This window comes from Lipophrys pholis (genome assembly GCF_963383615.2).
Source record: "Lipophrys pholis genome assembly, chromosome: 12".
NCBI classification, from domain to species: domain Eukaryota; kingdom Metazoa; phylum Chordata; class Actinopteri; order Blenniiformes; family Blenniidae; genus Lipophrys; species Lipophrys pholis.
The window spans coordinates 5,863,729-5,881,221 of NC_137641.1; the positions used below are offsets into that span (position 1 = coordinate 5,863,729).

General features: G+C 45.5%; 1 protein-coding gene across 2 annotated transcripts; it reads right to left on the reverse strand.

Annotated features, from left to right (window-relative positions):
• Positions 1–913: 913 nt before the first annotated feature.
• On the reverse strand, positions 914–15,042 carry LOC308117433 (guanine nucleotide-binding protein G(q) subunit alpha-like; the record flags this gene model as incomplete). Of its 2 annotated transcripts, XM_080476304.1 has the most annotated exons (8): positions 914–2,483; positions 4,007–4,160; positions 5,718–5,847; positions 7,120–7,248; positions 7,500–7,654; positions 12,969–13,153; positions 14,425–14,581; positions 14,734–15,042. In XM_080476304.1, 7 exons carry the CDS (start codon positions 14,558–14,560, stop codon positions 2,293–2,295), a joined length of 1,080 nt encoding a protein of 359 aa, XP_080332430.1. In that variant the 3' UTR covers positions 914–2,292. The 2 variants fall into 2 exon arrangements, with proteins under 2 accessions (XP_080332430.1, XP_080332429.1); XM_080476303.1 differs by lacking the exon at positions 14,734–15,042 and having other exon boundaries at positions 1,346–2,483; positions 14,425–14,605.
• Positions 15,043–17,493: the final 2,451 nt, after the last annotated feature.

The following is a 17,493-nucleotide window of genomic DNA, read 5'->3' on the forward strand; positions in this document are numbered from 1 at the left end:
TTATGTTGCGTTCTTCGGGGTACTTTTACACGATAACAGTGATTTGCGCCTTTTTGAAAAGTGCACCCATGGTGGAATTTTATGAACATGCTTCATCTCCGTGGAAACGTTGGTAAATGCAAAATATTTTGAAAACACAGCTACTGCACATGAATACAACGGCCATACTAGCTAGAAGTTCTGCACATGCTCAGTAGAGCCAATCAGAACAAAGTTTCCTCCATGGTGTCGCGACTCCCAGTCCATATTTTCCTGGGACTTTGATTTTGACAGTCACCATAATAATAATCTAAGTTGGTGGTTTTATTTTGAGTCACCGAATAACAATCTAACTTGGTACTTTTATTTTGACAGTCACCATAATAATAATCTAACTTGGTGGTCTGTCCTCTAGAACAGTGGTCCCCAACCCCCGGGCCGCGGACCGGTACCGGTCCGTGGATCAATTGGTACCGGGCCGCACAAGAAATAAATAAGTACTTCCGTTTTACGTATCATCTGTGTCTAAACGATCTTTTATTTTGAAAAATGACCGGATTCTCTCGGTTACGTCTCAGTCACTTGAGCGCCAAAGTTTAACCTTACTTTGAACGGCCGGTTCACACCGATGTCCAGCGGAAATGTTCAATTTTCATTTCTTCTGCTAGCGTTACTGCTTTTAGTCGAATGGTGACCGTCGAAACGCTTCTCCCACTCGTTCTTTGTGCGATGATCCACTGCTCGAGATTTGGCGTTATGGTGAGTTAAAATTTTCTTTCAGTCTATGTTCGTTTTTGTGGTGTATCTGTATCAGATTTGGAAACGTTAACATAGCGACCAGAGTCAGCGAGTGTTCGGCTGACGGTTCAAACTGGCACCCCCCCCCCCCCCCCGGGCCGCGGTAAAATTATCAAGCGTTGACCGGTCCGTGGTGATAAAAAGGTTGGGGACCACTGCTCTAGAATGTCCGTGTCCTCCCAGTGTTCATGTTTAGAGCTCATTGTTCTCTGCTGTGTGTGTGCTTTCAGTACTAAAACTAACACCACCCTCTAGTGGCCTGGTATGATAACTACACCATTTTCAGCATTTCTGTGGAAACAGCATTTTCAAAACGTTGTCGCTTGTCGTTGAGACTTTTCTTAAAACGCAAAAAAAGTTGTGTGAACGGAGCCTTGGCTGTGCAGTGTATAAGACATTCATGTTCCCAGGTGAATATATAAAAATAATTTTTTTTAAGATGAGTTGATAATCCTCAGCCTTCTGGAAACTCATCTGGGAATTTGTTACCGTATATCAGCAGTGGACAATTGTAGAGCACACTTCACTTCCTTAGTATATATATATAGTTTTTTTTTTGTTTTTTTTTAATGCCAACAGCTTCCTTGCTTTCTTCCAGTCGTACACTAAACTCATAATTATTAATGTGCTCGTCATTCAGTAGTGATGATGGTGTTTCAGAAGGTATTGTAGCAGCAATCAGTGGTCGTAGTGACACCTAGTGGTTGCAGATGGTATGCATCAATATATTTTCATGTATACATCGCATGACCTGCAACAAGAACTAAAAAAGAAAGTGCAACAAATAATCTAAAATCCAATCAGAAAATAGCAGTTTTGATGGCTCCTGATTATATCAACTAGATTTTGCTTTTGAATGTAAATGGATCCCGATAGTTGTTAATAAGACGTTATAATCTGAACGACATTAGGGAGTAAAGCTGCTGTGACTGCTCCGGGTGGAGTGTAGGAGCTGTGGGGGGAATAAATGATGCTCGTCCACCCACACTGTGACCACCGCCGCCTCCGAGTTCTCCAAACCAATAAAACAATGAAGTCACTGAGGTTAGTGATGCGAGCTGCTGCATTGCAGCTGGTCTACAATAGCTTCCACTGATTCCCTGAAGGAGAGATCTAGTACATTACAAGTCCTCTGAGGCTTTTCAGGCCATTCAAACACTTTTTTTTTCTTTCTTTCTCTCTTTCTTAATCCACCCGTGTGCATTTACAATGTTGCGCCTGAAAAAAGCGGCGGGTACAATCAGAGCGCATGCGATAATAAGACTCCTAACTGAGGCGGCACTTTAACTGTCAGGTCACGCTTCGTAATGGCTGCCAATGTCCCGTTTTCAAAGAGCCTAACAAGAAGTTCTGAAATACAGCAGTAATGCGGTCATTTGACAAAAACCTCTGCAGCTTCTCAATTTCCCGTTTTTGGACTATCGACTCCGGCGGCGGCGGCGTGAACAAACTGAACCACCGCGGTGCTTCTCTCCCCCGGCCGCCAGCCGATTGGATTAGACAGGCAAACCAACTTTAGACCAAGTTGTAGACTTCCAGGTTGATCTGCAGGATGTGGTCCTTCACTGCGCAGAAGACGTACTGAATGTTGTCCGTGTCCGTGGCGCACGTGAAGTGGGAGTAGATGATCTTTTTCTCGTTGGGATTCAGACCCACGAACATGTCCAGGATGAATTTCTGCCCTGCTTTGGCGTCCCTCTGAGGGCCTGTGTGAGACGATGGCAGGATGTGTTTAAGGGAAGGAAAAGCACAGCCGACTGCTTCATGCCCGGTTTACACTAATCAGCCATAACATCCTGATGTCAGAAATACAAGACGGTGTGTCTGTTATCTGTTGGTGGCTGAAATTCATTTGGTTAAAATCAGTGCTGGGAGCAGGAAAATGATTGAGTCACGAAGTAGGGATGCACCGACAGCAGTTCTCTGTAGTACTAACCTTTAGCTGCTTACCAATACCAAGTACCAATATGAGTACTTATCAAATGCCATTAAGCCAACTCCATACGCAAATGGTACGCGGACGCTATGCGCACCTCCAACAGTTCCCATAGCGCAGTGTGTAGCATCGACCCACGCAATGCACTATGGGAGATGTGGATGGAGGCCCGAGCTGCTCCACGCTGTTAGTGGGCTCATCAGTCAGACTTTATTCAGCTTTAGCATGTAGCATCGCTGGCATGCGAGCCCCAAATCTCTTTAGCACGTAGCACGTGCTGGGCAGTTGAGCTAATGAGCGACATCGGGCGAACTCTGCTGGCGATCACGTTGCTGTACCAACTATCTTTCTCCTCCTCTTTATATTTTGTCAGAAAGTAATTGGAGTGTCTTACTTTGGTCATTCTCATTAACATTAAAGAATCTCCAAACCGTGGACATCGCTCCTGCTCTCGTGCGTGCCCGCTGCCAACACTGGCGACGAGGGTCGAAACCGAGGATCATTGAGGCTCCTGCTGTTCAATGTATCAATGATGGTGGTCATAATGTTATGGCTGATTGGTGTCCAGTATTGCAGTACAACTATCATTCTGTCTGGAATGCTCTCTTTAGAAAACTTAATTTACAATGGATAAGCGGGAGCGGCACGCACACACACACACACACGCATACACACACACACACACACACACACACACACACACACACACACACACACACACACACACACACACACACACACACACACACACACACACACACACACACACACACACACACACACACACACACACACACACACACACACACACACACACACACACACACACACACACACACACCAATTTGCACTTTAATCCTGCCTCGTGTCTTTTCTTCTTCACTCTGTAATTTGGGTTTTATCCAACTTGTAGCTTGTGTTTTAGTATTTAATGACAGGAGACAATTATCATCGTGAGCGTCATCTTAGCGTCTCACTAAATTCAAATATTCTGCTTCATGAAGTCCGTCATCACAGTTTACTCCCGTGTGTTATTCTGACCAATTATATTCCCAGAAAAACGACACACATGCACAGGAAGAACATGCAGATTCTGCTCAGAAAGGCAGAATATTTCATATTCTGGTGTCATGATGAGGACTAACGCATGTATTAATGCTTCACTTTTCAACTGTAGGGGGAAGAAATGTGAGTTTTTTTCCCCTTAAGGATACACACATTATGTCAACTTGAAGGAGACGCGTCGATGAAGAAATAAACAACAACATGTTGCAGCAAACAGCTTCTCCTTACCATCGTACTCGGGGAAGTAATCCACCAAATGTGAGTACAGGATTTTCTCCTCCAGCAGGTCGATCTTGTTGAGGAACAGGATGATGGAGGACTTTTTGAACCACTTGTATGTGATGATGGTCTTGAACAAGGCCATGCTTTCCTCCATGCGGTTCTGCAGAGGACGACAGTGGGGGGGGGGGGGGGGACGAGAGAGAGAGGACAAGAGAGAGAGAGAAAGAGAGAGGACAAGAGAGAAAGAGAGGGGGGGAGTGGGGGGGAAGAGGACGAGAGAGAAAGGACGAGAGAGAGAGAACAAGAACGAGAGAGGACGAGAGAGGGGGCGAGAGAGAGAGGATGAGAAAGAGAGGGGGGAGAGAGAGGAAGAGAGAGAGGGGGGGAGAGAGAGAGAGACAAAGAGAGAGAGAGGACGAAATAGAGAGGATGAGAGAAAGGGGGGACGAGAGAGGGGAGGACGACAGAAAAAGAGAGAGAGAGGGGGAGAGAGAGAGAGAGGACGAGAGGGAAAGGACGAGAATGAGAGAGTGGAGGACGAGAGAAAGAGAGAGAGAGAGGGAGAGAGAGAGGAAGAGAGAGAGAGAGGGAAGACGAGAGAGAGGGAGACAGACAGGACGAGAGAGAGATGGGGGCGAGAGAGGACGAGAGAGAAAGGACGAGAGCAAGAGAGGACGAGGGGGGGACGAGAGAGAGAGGGGGGCGAGACAGAGGAAGAGAGAGAGAAGGGGGCGAGAGAGAAAGAGGATGAGAGAGGGGAGGATGAGAGAGAAAGAGAGGACGAGAGGGGGCGAGGGAGAGAGGACAAGAGAGGGGAGGACGAGAGAGAAAGAGAGAGAGGACGAGAGAGGGGGGAGAGAAAACCACACCACCATGTGAGCAGGAATGTAAAGGGACATATTGTGACACAGCAGAGCTTCAGGTCTGATTGTTACTGTAAGAGCAAATTCAATTGGCTGTAATCTCATCAAGTAAACAAGCCAGGAGCTCCTGAACAGAGCGACTAAAGAGCTCCCCCTGCAGGTGGAGGAGGCTCACTGCCAGAGAGGGGAGTGTCAGAGGAGGAGGTTGATCAGAGAGAGAGAGAGAGAGAGAGAGAGAGAGAGAGAGAGAGAGAGAGAGAGAGCGAGAGAGAGACAAACCAGAGTGCTGGACTCCAGAAATCTAGGTCATCATTTCCAGGGAACAGGTTTTGGCTTTAAACAGAGTAAACAATGTCCCTTTGTGTGGATCTCAGTCTTTTTATTAGCCCTACGAGACGTCCAGTCCAGCACACGGTGTTTAAACTACAGATGCACTGATACTTTTTGTAAAGGACGAGTACAAGTGTGAGTACTGAGCTTTAGCTCACAATACAGAGTACCAATACAAGTACTTATTAAAGGCCATTAAAACTACTGTAATATCCAGACTATAAGCCGCTACTTTTCCAAACGCTCTGAGCCCCGCGGCTCAAACAACGACGAGGCTAATCTGTGGGATTTTACAGGTTAATGAGCTTCATACCACCAATACATGGATGATGCGTTCAGGTGCATCACGTTATTCAGACCTTTCTTTGTTTTCTCTTCAAATTTGGTGGGGGGAGCTTATACTCAGGTGCAGTAAAACGTCAGGAATTTACAGTAAAGGCCCCAGAAGGCCGTACAGCCTCCACAGCTTCTGGCAGTATGGGACCTGATACTGGTGTCAGTAAAGTCCCCGGCCCGCTCCTCACCTCGGTGATCGACTCGAACAGGACCTGGTCGTACTCGCTGAGCGCCACCAGGAACATGATGGAGGTGATGTTCTCGAAGCAGTGGATCCACTTCCTCCTCTCCGATCGCTGGCCGCCCACATCCACCATCCTACACACACACACACACACACACACACACACACACACACACACACACACACACACACACACACACACACACACACACACACACACACACACACACACACACACACACACACACACACACACACACACACACACACACTATGAAGGAATGTGATTACCCGACCACTTCAAGCAGATTAAATAACTTCTTTAATTCCTGGGTGGTGTTGATGTGACAGGAGATGTGGGTATGATAACTACATCAGATTAGAGGCCGTAGGAAGCTGGGGGTCTGGACATGCCTTTTCCACCTCTGACTCTGGTTCTGCCGGTTTGTCCCCGTTTTTCCTTTCCACCGTTTCACCAAAGAACCAAACAGTGTCTAATCTCACTCTACCAACCTGCTTCATGCCGTCTAGAGGTTCTAAACAGTAATTCTTCAAATCACCATGACCAACGGTTTGAGACAAATCTTTAGATGAAACACTGGAAATGTGCTGAATGAGATCGTGAGCTCACGGCCAGCGGACAACAGATAACTGCAGGACGTCTTCAGCCGAACATTCAGGTAGATTTCTCCTGAGGTGGGTGAACTTTCATTGGGCTTTAGGTGACACGATCATGTTTAACACTCTGAGCACGACAACGCTTCAAGTGAAAACGCATTGTTTTTGAAAAAGGTTTCAAGTCTACAAGGCAAGGTTCTGAAAAAACAGCAGAAATATTTTGCCGCAGAAACAGTGTAGTTTGCACGTTGGTCCACAGTAGGTGCTGTTGGTCGTTTTCCCCGCACACATGCAAAAGGAGTGCCACGCTTTTCACCCATTCATTTAGTTTGGTTTGTGTTCACACTGGACGTTTGAGAGCGGATCAAACCACCCGGGAAATGTCACACAATTACAACAGCTGCTGGCGTGGGGGCGCTGTCGCCCAAAACCAACACTGACCAGAGAGGAAGAAAGGCAAGACAAACAAGAAACACCTCTCACTGATTGGTCCAGGCCGAAGGTGGAAATCCCGCCCCTTTAGCAGGCTAACAGGTAGCCACAAACAAAAGCCAGAAAAAGCCTTCAGTCTTTGCTCTTTTCAGATCTGCGCTGTTAGCGTTGTATAACTATTACCCAAAATGCACTGCGCTCTACATCACATCCTCTTGCTCCACCCGACTGGTCCACTGAGTACATCCACCCCCGCCTTCAGAACTTTTGTCTTTTTGATTGACTCTGCAAGTCTTATCAGCTCTAAACCTAGGATGAGTCAGACGTGTGGCTCTTCGTGTGGAACAACCTCTCACCTGAACACCACACTCTCCAGGTCGAAGGTGTACTCCAGGATGCCCGTGGTGGGAACCCGGACCCTCAGGACGTCCTGCTGCGTCGGCAGAAAACCCGGCTCGGCGATGCGCTCCAGATCATTCAGGTAGCTGACAGTGGGAAGACGGACGGATTTAGGATACAGATTTACTGTAAAACATTCACTCCACCGAGGCTTCAGTTTCAGCCACGTCACGACAATTAATTATTAATTGGGAATTTAGAAGCGTTCCTTTGCTTTTAGAGGCTTTTGTCAACAACTTTAAATGGAATAACTATTGAACCTCGACATCGATGAGTGCATTAAAGAGACCACGGGCAGATGAGGCGATGGAAACTATCGGTGTCTGTTTGCACTCACTACTTGGTGGAGTCGGAGAGCTGGTATTCCCTCTTCCGGGTGTAACACTCTTGGATCCCTGGGTCGCTCCACAGGCTCCTCAACGCATCCACATGAGGCTTTTTCAACGCCGTGACTCGCTCCACGTCCACCCGGGAGATGATGCTGGCATTGGCCTGGAAACAAAGAGCGACGCAGACGTTCGTGACGACCCGTTCGGGCGCAAATACAGTCGTTTTATAGGAACGTGAGCTCAACTTGACGCGCCGCGATGAACGACTGATCGGAGAGGAAGTAGCAGAGAGCAGAAGTGAGTCAGTGGGTTTACCGAGTGATTTCATCCAGCTACATTAGGGGGTCCAACTTCAGGCCCAAGGGACAAAACCGACCCACAAGAGGCTCCAATTCACCCTTTTCACTTGTTTCTACTACACAGTACAACAAGACACGACACAGCGGCTGTGGCTCGGTTGGTAGATCGGGAGGTTACATGTTCAATTCCCTGCTCCACCTGTCAAAGTGTCCCTGAGCAAGACACTGAACCTCAAACTACTTCCAGTGGATGGATTGAGCACCTTGCATGGTAGCCGACCCAGTGGTGTGTGTGTGTGTGTGTGTGTGTGTGTGTGTGTGTGTGTGTGTGTGTGTGTGTGTGTGTGTGTGTGTGTGTGTGTGTGTGTGTGTGTGTGTGTGTGAATGGGTGAATGTGACGAACAGTGTAAAGCTTTGGGGAGTGCTTAGCGGTGGAAAAGTGCTCTAGAAGTTTGGCAGAGCTTACCAGGTCCAACCCTTGTGTTGTTCCACCGCAGACAGTACGTTTAAAATGTAAAATGTAGGCGGGGTTGTGGACGCTATGTAACGACGCAGGTATGTGATGTCATTACGCGACAGTAAACATTGTGGGACCAGCGCAGAACAAAGTCGTGAGCCTTCGTTCTCAGGAATCTTTCTCATTCCAAACAGCAGCGTCCAACTCCCGATGAATCTCCTCCTCTGTGGTTACTGAGAGGAGCGTCTGCACCCTGTCAGAACACCAGGGGGCAGTGTAATAATAATAAACCCAGTGGATCGTCACAACCAATCAGCAGACGGCTGCGTTGTTGCTCCACCTGATGAGACCGTACCGATGTGCTCGGTACCTCAGCAGAAGGGTTATGAACAATAGGAATAATTGGGTACTGTACTTTCGGTACTATCCACGACTTCCGGCAGTGGATACGCACAAAAACCTGTATCGTACCGTGCCGGCACAGTGGAAATGAGACTATATGTTAATGTAATCTGTCACTGTATTCTATGGGGTTAACAATTAATTTAAATAGAGCTGCACTCGGTAGAGCGCAGATCTTCTCCAACGCCACATTTGTTTGCAGAACTGAGTTAGCATCGCGAGCATGTTAGCCGTTAGCTCATATCGCTGCTAATTAGTTAGGTCAGCAAGCTACATCACTTAGGGCTTGTCCACCAACAGGAACCAGGTTCTAGTTCAGTGCCGGTTCTGAAATGAGCTAAAGAACCGGTTCTTTTTCCTCCTTTAACGGAGCCAGTAGAGCCACGTCACTGCGTCACTCCAAAGCGTGATACGTCACTGATTTCAATTTCTCACTGACGGCGCTCATCCAGGAACCAGGAGACGGACTGGAACCGTAGTTTGTTCCGGGTCGCTCCATCTAGTCTGACCTGAACCTCAGATGAAATCATTGAGTCTCCTCGTCGCTCTGTTGGGGTTTTATCACGTCCGTCTTGTTTTAGTCCGGATATTAATAATAATAATAATAATAAAATTATAATAACGTGAATGATCTTGGGTCTTATGTTTCAACATTTCAGCATTCATTAGTGACTTTCTGCTCCTTTCACTTTATTTCTGGATGTGTCTGAATCAAAAGCTTCAACATGGAGGAATGGAGATGTAGAATGATAGAACGCTGCTCTACAGCCGTTTCCATGGCAACCTACGTAAACACTCTGATTAAAGTTCTCTTTCACATGAAGCCATTAAAAGGCCAAAAACTCCAAGCTTTCATTTACAGTAGTTTGTAGTTTGTTTAGTAGTTACTGATGAACCAAAGTATTCATTATAAAGAAGTTCTGTGGGTTAGAAAATAATATGGGAGCGTCTCGGAGCGGAGCGCCCCCTGCAGCCTCACACTGCATTGCTCAACGGATGCAGCTCCTCAGCCTGCGGTCAGAATGTGAAACAAGACCTGGACGTGACGTTAGTTCTAATCATGTTCATCCGACGTAAATGTTTATAAATTCTATCCAACGTAGCTGACTGACAGGAGGAGCTCTGCAGCATCTTGAGAGCCACGGCTCCGCGAATTAAATAATCCTGTTCCCTCGTATTATTAACTTCAGGGAGCGACTTATTATATCGTTCCCACGCATCATTTTTATTTTTACTCTGTAACCACTCTCGGGCTCCGTGTTCGCTGTACTTTTCAGAAAGCCGGTTCAACCTCGCTTCCACCTTGTAGGTAGCGATAACTCCAGAGATAACTCCACCCCCAGCTGATGACGCGTCGGGCCCCAGTCTGGTCCCGGTCTGGTCCAGCAACATAGCAGCAGTGTAGCCCTTGTCTGGCCGGGGCTTTGGCAGTGGAAAGACAAAGAACTGGTGCTAAGGCTGACCCTGGACCAGAACTAGAAGCTGGTTCTTTTGGTGGAAAATCCCCGTGTAAAACATTGAGCACAGCACGTCTCCATGGCAACAGACGCTGATCTCCTTTGATCTCCATGAGGTGCCTCTCTCATTCACTTTGTATGGGACAGTTTTTCAGGATTTATTCAGAAACAGTGAGCCCCTAACTTCCCAAAATGTAATGAATTGGTTCTTGACGATGGGAGCCCCCGGCTGGCTCAGTAGGTAAAGCATGAGACTCTCAATCTCAAGGTAGAGGGTTCATGTCCCACGCCGGGCGCCACCTTCCTGTGGGCTCTCCACCTGCAGGAGAGGTTCTTAATTGGTGCAATGTGATCTGGGTGACGGTGCTCAAACTGCCACCCCCACCACCCGGAAACGGATAAGATGGAGGGATGGATCTTGATGAAGACAAGTCATCCCTGAAGATTTCATGGAATTCCAGTGAGTAGTTTTTGCAAAAAGTTGGTAAAATACAAACAAACCATTATATAAATAAACAAATACATGCAACCGAAAAACTTCTCGGACCACTTGTGTTGGCGAAGGGTGATTACGGCTTGTCAATACATCAATGAGGACTTCTTTCCTTCTTGTTTCTCCTTTCTGTCGTCCAGTCTATAAATATCCAGCGGCTGCTCTTGATGTTTTGCCATTGACCCAAAACGCTAAAGGTACAAAACCTGCTGCGTCATCCTACACTTGCAAAGTGACATCCGGCCTTCTCAGTAATCTTCACCTCCGTCTCACCCTCGCTGCCGTACTGCCGCTGATTAATAATAAATAGTTCCCTGCCTGCACTATGGCCCCACGGTGCACAGGCTCGGCCAGAGAACACTCCCGCACCTGCTGCAGCACGTTAATAACCATTTATGGGTGAACTATTATAGTGTGTTTACTCTCGGGCTCCTGCTGAATGAAACTCCGGCAAGTTTTGTTCAGGAGACAGATCCGGCTTGGTGGACGCGCTGCTGTGTTTGGCGTCTGGGTGGTTTCCAGTAAAACTGCCATGACACCAAGGTCCATGAGCAACAGCCATGTGACCACTTCCCGTGTTATGACACGCTTTTATTACAGAGAAGTACTGTAAATAGGGTTACATCACCGAGGCCAACAATTCATGTCAATACTGTCAAAAAGCTGCTTGGCGGTTTTTTTTTTATTCCCCCTCTGATTTACTGTTTTCATGATACGGCAGTTAGCACTCTTGCCTCACAGCGAAAGTTTGACGGTTTGATTGCAGACAGAGAAAAACAACTTCTGCATTTCACTTGAAAGTCGTTCACTTTCCTCCCGCAGAACCAAAACATACACAAACAACTTTTAAGAGAAAACACATCGTTTTGTGTTTTCGTTTCAGAAAAGTTTTGCATTTACACAGAAACGGCAGAAAATGATGTAGTGGGAAGGCAGGCTACAAGTTGGTGCTGTTTGATTTTGTCATGAGAACAACACGCTTCCCTGGAGATCATTATCAAAAAGTTGCATTTCCCTACCTGTTTCCATGTAGAAGTTGCATCCACCCAATTCCACAGAGATGGAGTGTTTTCAAAAAGTCACTCCCCCCCAAAAACATTTTTCCACGGATGTGGTTTATTTTGAAAATAACCTTTTCTCCCTGTTTTCACTGAAATGGAGCTTTTCAAAAAGTTGCTCTTCCCCCCGGTTTTCTTGGATATAGAGCATTTTTGAAAAGTTGCATTTTCTCCACATTTACTCTAAGATGGAGCATTCTTGAAAAGTTCCACCGTGGGAGAAGTTTTCAAAAAGTGTGCATTTTCAGTGGTTCCGAGCACGTGTAAACGCACGACCAAAACACCTGAAACGTTTTGCGTTTTCACTCACAGGGCTCAATACTTTAAAAAGTGCGCTAGGAAGGAGTTAATGTGACGTAGCCATTAATAAAGAATGGAGTGCTTTTTGCAAAAAAAAAAAAAAAAAGGGACAAAATTAGGGATGCACCGATACCAGTATCGGGTATTGGTTCGATACCCGGCATGAGTAGGCGTACTAATAAAACTGCCACCAATACCACAGCACCCAGTTTACGGCTGCACACAGTTTACGGCAGCACACGCTTTACGGTAGCATAAAAGTTTACAGCACACAGTTTACAGCACACACAAACATTGGTCTGCTTCAGAAAGTTGTGTTTTCAACGACTCCAGGTAAATGGTGAGCCAGTCTCTGCTGACTGTATCGAGGTTTTCATCATCTTCACCTGGAGGTTCACTTTGTGGTGTGCGCCAGCAGCTGAGTGTGATTGATCACTTCCTGCCATTGGTGCGATGGCACTGGATTCCTTCGCTGGATTCTGCCCATGGATTAGATTCCTCCGCTTGATTAGATTCCTCCATTGGTTTAGATTCCTCCACTGGATTAGATTCCACCGTTGGATTAGATTCCACCGTTGGATTAGATTCCACCGTTGGATTAGATTACCTCCAATGGATTAGATTCCACCGTTGGATTAGATTCCACCGTTGGATTAGATTCCAACGTTGGATTAGATTCCACCGTTGGATTAGATTCCACCGTTGGATTAGATTCCACCGTTGGATTAGATTCCTCCGCTGGATTCCTCTGTGTTTGACGGGACATTCCTCCGTCTCCCTTCGTCTCCTGCTCTGGACCTGTACCTGCCTGCACACGCCTGGCGAGGTACCTTTAACTTCAAGCACGCAGCATGCCGCTTGTCCTCGGGCGCTCACAGTCTGGCAGCAGGTTTGCAACCCTAAAGACTGTGGGGAATTCCCAGAAGTGCGCCACTCGGAGAGAACGGTAAGCACGGACCACAGGCTCCGTCAGAACCCTGGCTCACGTGATGAGACGGCGGTCTGGCCTACCTTGTTGCATTCGTACTTGTAAGGGATCTGCAGCGCGCTCATGGCCTGGATCATGGCCTGCATGGCCGTGAAGATGTTCTGGAACACCAGGCGGGTGAAGCCCCTCTTGTCCTCGTCTGAGTATCCGCGGCCGTGAATGATCCTCATCTGCTTGATGAAGGTGCTCTTCCCGCTCTCACCAGTTCCTGGACGCAAACACACACAACTTCACAGCGAGGTGTCGACTCGGGACCCGCTGGGTCGGAGACACTAAAAACATCTTTTTTTGAGGGTGTAACTTTTGAAAACAATCCGATTCCATTAAGGGAAAACGCAACTTTTCTGAAACGTTGTTACTGGTCATGTGCACCATGGCCAGAATGACGAGTAGTTCTGCACATGCTCAGTAGACAGACAATATAAACAAAGTTTCCTCCTTGGGGTCTTGACTCCCTCCCAGCCCATATTCCTGGACTTGGTACTTTTATTTTGACAGTCACCAACATAACAAATGTTCATGTACTCCCATTTTTAATGTTTATATTGTTCTCTGCTGCATGTGTGTGTGCTTTCATTACAAAAAACAAACAGCAGCACCCACTAGTGGCTTGGCCTGCTAACTACATTATTTTCAAAACGTTGCATCTAAACATGAAACGGCAAAAATTAAGCATTTTCATTGAAGTGTTGTCGTGTATAAGCGAGGCCTGAATATTAAGTTAAGAATCAGGAGTTTTAGAATATTTTATAAAAGTGACATCGCGTGCTGAAATATTTCTGATGATTCTTATGGACACACGACCAACACTAATATTGATAGCGCATTGTTTTCTACACGCAACTTTTTTTTATTGTTACGTAAACTTTTTATTTATCCTTTTATACGGTTTTCACCATGGCACGTTCTGGTCGTATCAAATATGACAGAGACACACTGGTGAATATCGGTTTAGACCCATATTTATTTATCTTTTATCTTTCATGTGCTTTAATTTTCTATCATTATTATTAATGTCATATAGTGTGCTATTTTCATTATATGTGTTCTACATTTTTATTTTTATTCTTCCATTCCATAAAAACTGTTGTTTCGGTGTGGTACAGGTACTTAAACATTTCACTACGTATAATTGTTGTGTGTGGTAAATAAGGGATTTGACGTGTTCGTGGTTCTGTTATAAAAACAAACAGCGCCAACTTGTGGCCCGGCATGCTAACTACATTGTTTACAGTGTTTCCGAGGAAAAAGATGAAAAAACACAAAAAACTATGTATTAAGTGGAAACACATTGTTTTCTGTGTTTTTTCATCCAGGTAAATGGAGCGTTGATGTAAATTAATTTCTTTTAACTGAAAAACATTTTAAGGCTGAATTCGATGATGATTAGTATTTGAGTATCTCTAATGAATTTGTCACAACACTTGTGACACAGGACGTGTGGTGTTACGGACAAATCTGCGTCCGTGTGTTTCTCACCCAGCAGCAGGAGCTTGTACTCCCTCCGGGAGTCCCTCTTGTCCCGGCGGAGCTGCCTCTCGATCTCATCGTTGATCCTGCGAGCCTCCTTGGCCTCCGGGCTGAGGCAGCAGGCCCCCACGGAGCTCAGAGTCATCCCTCCCGGGTCACACGGCACCTTCCGGCCCAAACACACGCTCATTACGGGGCCTCCAGCACCCAGCCCCCCCCCCCCCCCCCAAAGTCAGTCAAACCCCGAAGAAAGACAAAGAAACACCGCTTTTCGGCAGAGAAAGCAACATTTTGGGGAAATAAAGCGGTTGGTATTACCTCGTTCTTCCTCCCGGGAAAGAGGAAACTGGCAAACGGACCGGAGAGGAGAGGAGTTCTGCTGGGTTCTGCTGCCGGCGGAGCTCCCCGGGCGTGGCGCGCGCAGATATGGCGGGACTTTAATTCTGCTTTTCTTTACTTCCCAGCGTCAGAAAGTGAGTGGAAAATGGTCAGATTCATCCTCCAAATGCACAAACGAGGCGACCTCCTCCGACTCGGCGTGTCAATCTGTGAAGTTGTTGAGTTTTTTCCTCTCGGAGCACTTTGGTTGGTCCCGGCCCCTCTTTGCAGGGTTGCCAGGTCTGGCACGCAAGAATCAGCTCACAAGCCGAGCAAAGAGATGGTTTTCAGATGTTTGAAACAGTTGAATCCACAAAATCCCAGGGGGGCACACGTTTTAGCAGAGTTTAAGATTTGGGTCCAAATCATTCAAACTAAATTATCTCACCCAATATAATAATTTCTAATCCCTACAGAAGAGGATTGGATCTAAAAAAAATCACAAATATCTGACTTTAATCTAAGAATCAAGACTTTTTTCTCAGAAAAGCAAATCTATTAAAAAAAAAAAAGTCAGGGTTTATTAGGAAAAACAGAATTCTGAACAAAAGAAATTGTGATTCTGTGCATAAACAGTGAATCTCTGAGTAACAAGTCAAAGTTCTGTGGACGAAAGTTAAAAGTCATTTTTAACTTCAAATTCAGAGGAAAAACCTGTCAGAGAAATCTTGTTTAGTCTCATAAAGAACGATGTGTAATGTTCAGTCTGTGTTCCAGGATGACCTGTGTCAGTACTGTTAGAACCTCTGTGCTACTTTTGGTGTCCTTCAATGCAGACGCAAAACAATTCAGCCTTTAGGGGGCGCTGTCTGGCTTCAGAGTGAGACAAACTGCTGGACAGTCATGCAGAGGTTGGACTGTGACTTTGTCTCGTCTTGCAAGAAGAATGTAATAAAATGGTCTTAAACTTTTTAAATGGCTCTCAGTCTGATTCCTGTGTTTTCTGTCTCCCTGAGGTTTTTACTAGTGAAAACTCTCCTGACAACTTGGATAAACTTGTGAGTAAGTCAGAATTCTGAAGAGAAAACTTGGAATTCTCTGTGAAAAACGTTTATTTTCAGTGAAAAGTCCCAATTATGGGTAAGAAACATCCAATTAAACCTGTAGGTAAAAGTCTGAGTATAGACAGTAGTGATGAGAAACCCGACTCCTGAAACGGACTCAAGGGTTTATGAGTCGTTCATCCAAGTGACCCGAGTGTCGAGTCTTTTGAGTCTATTGAGTCTTTTCCAGCCCCTCCAGGACCTGGAGGCTCAGCTGAACTGCATCCTGAAGCTCCAGGAGCTGAAGATGCTGAAACTCTGAGGGAAGTAAACTAAGTACACACTAGTTTTTATTGGCACTGGTCTCTTTATTCTACATTATTTCTCTTGTTTTTGAGGTTTATTTGAACCAGGAACTAAGTTAAATAAATCATTAGACATAAAGTAAATACCAGGTCTCCAGAATGGCAAATACACTGTATATACTTTTATATATACTATATATACAGAGAGAGAGAGAGAGAGAGAGAGAGAGAGAGAGAGAGAGATAGATAGATAGATAGATACTATATGATTTGAAAGTTTCATTTATTACAGTAATTATATATAGATATATATAGATATATACAGTATGTATGGATATAGATAGATATAGATAGATATAGATATATGATTTGAAAGTTTCATTTATTACAGTAATAATAAATAACGTGACGTTCAAAGGGCGGTGTAGGTACCAGGGACCTCATGTATAAAGGTTACTGAAGCACTACAGGTCCTGAAAGATGCGTACGCCACTTCCCACTCAAAGTTTGTGCTCTATAAAAATAAGCTTAGCTGGAGATTGTTGGTACCGGTACAACAACTTAGAACCTTGAGCAGCACATTCTGGAGACCAGGAACCCAGTGGTGCTGATGGTGAGGTGGAGAATTGAACCAGATTCATCCAATACATTTATTATCCTCAAATATAAGCTATTGATCCACGTGATCAGAAACAGCCAAGCTGCAGAGTTCTAGATGTTTCTTTAGTGGAACGTTACTGCAGAATCAGTAGAACCATGTTCGTGTGTCAAACTTTCATCTTCTAATGATAGAGGATAGAACTAATTGATTATCAATGATAGAGGATAGAACTGATTGATTATCAATAGTGACAAAGTGTGTACCAATCAGTCTGATTCCAGAGGAAACACATGAGGTGACGGTCACAGTGAGTAAAGCTGCAGTGTGGATGTTCCAGTGTAAAAACTGATTCCGTCCTCAGGAGGACACTGACTGTCTGTCTCCAGTCTCTGGGGACGCCTGTTCTGTTCCAGCTGCTTTTATCAGGATTTACAGTTATAAGGTACAAATATACTAAACTGTATGAACACGGCAACAAAGTGAGTCTGTGGGAAAGTCTCATGCAGAAGAAACTGCAGTTGAGATGATTTACCACTGGTTACAAAATAAGGAAAGTATATATTTTATATTGCTTATTTTATTATTATACAGACGTGATACGTAATACAATTCAGTATATTTTTACGTGATGGCTGTAAATCCTGATAAAAGCCACTCGCGGTTCGGTTATGTGCTCAGAAAACACTGCTGCTGCAGACAGACGACCGCCTCCACCCTCCTCCTCCACCCTCCTCCTCCAACTCTAGTGACTGAGGATAAAACATAAGTGCAATAAGTTTTATTACAGTCCGTGTTCAATTATTTAATTTAT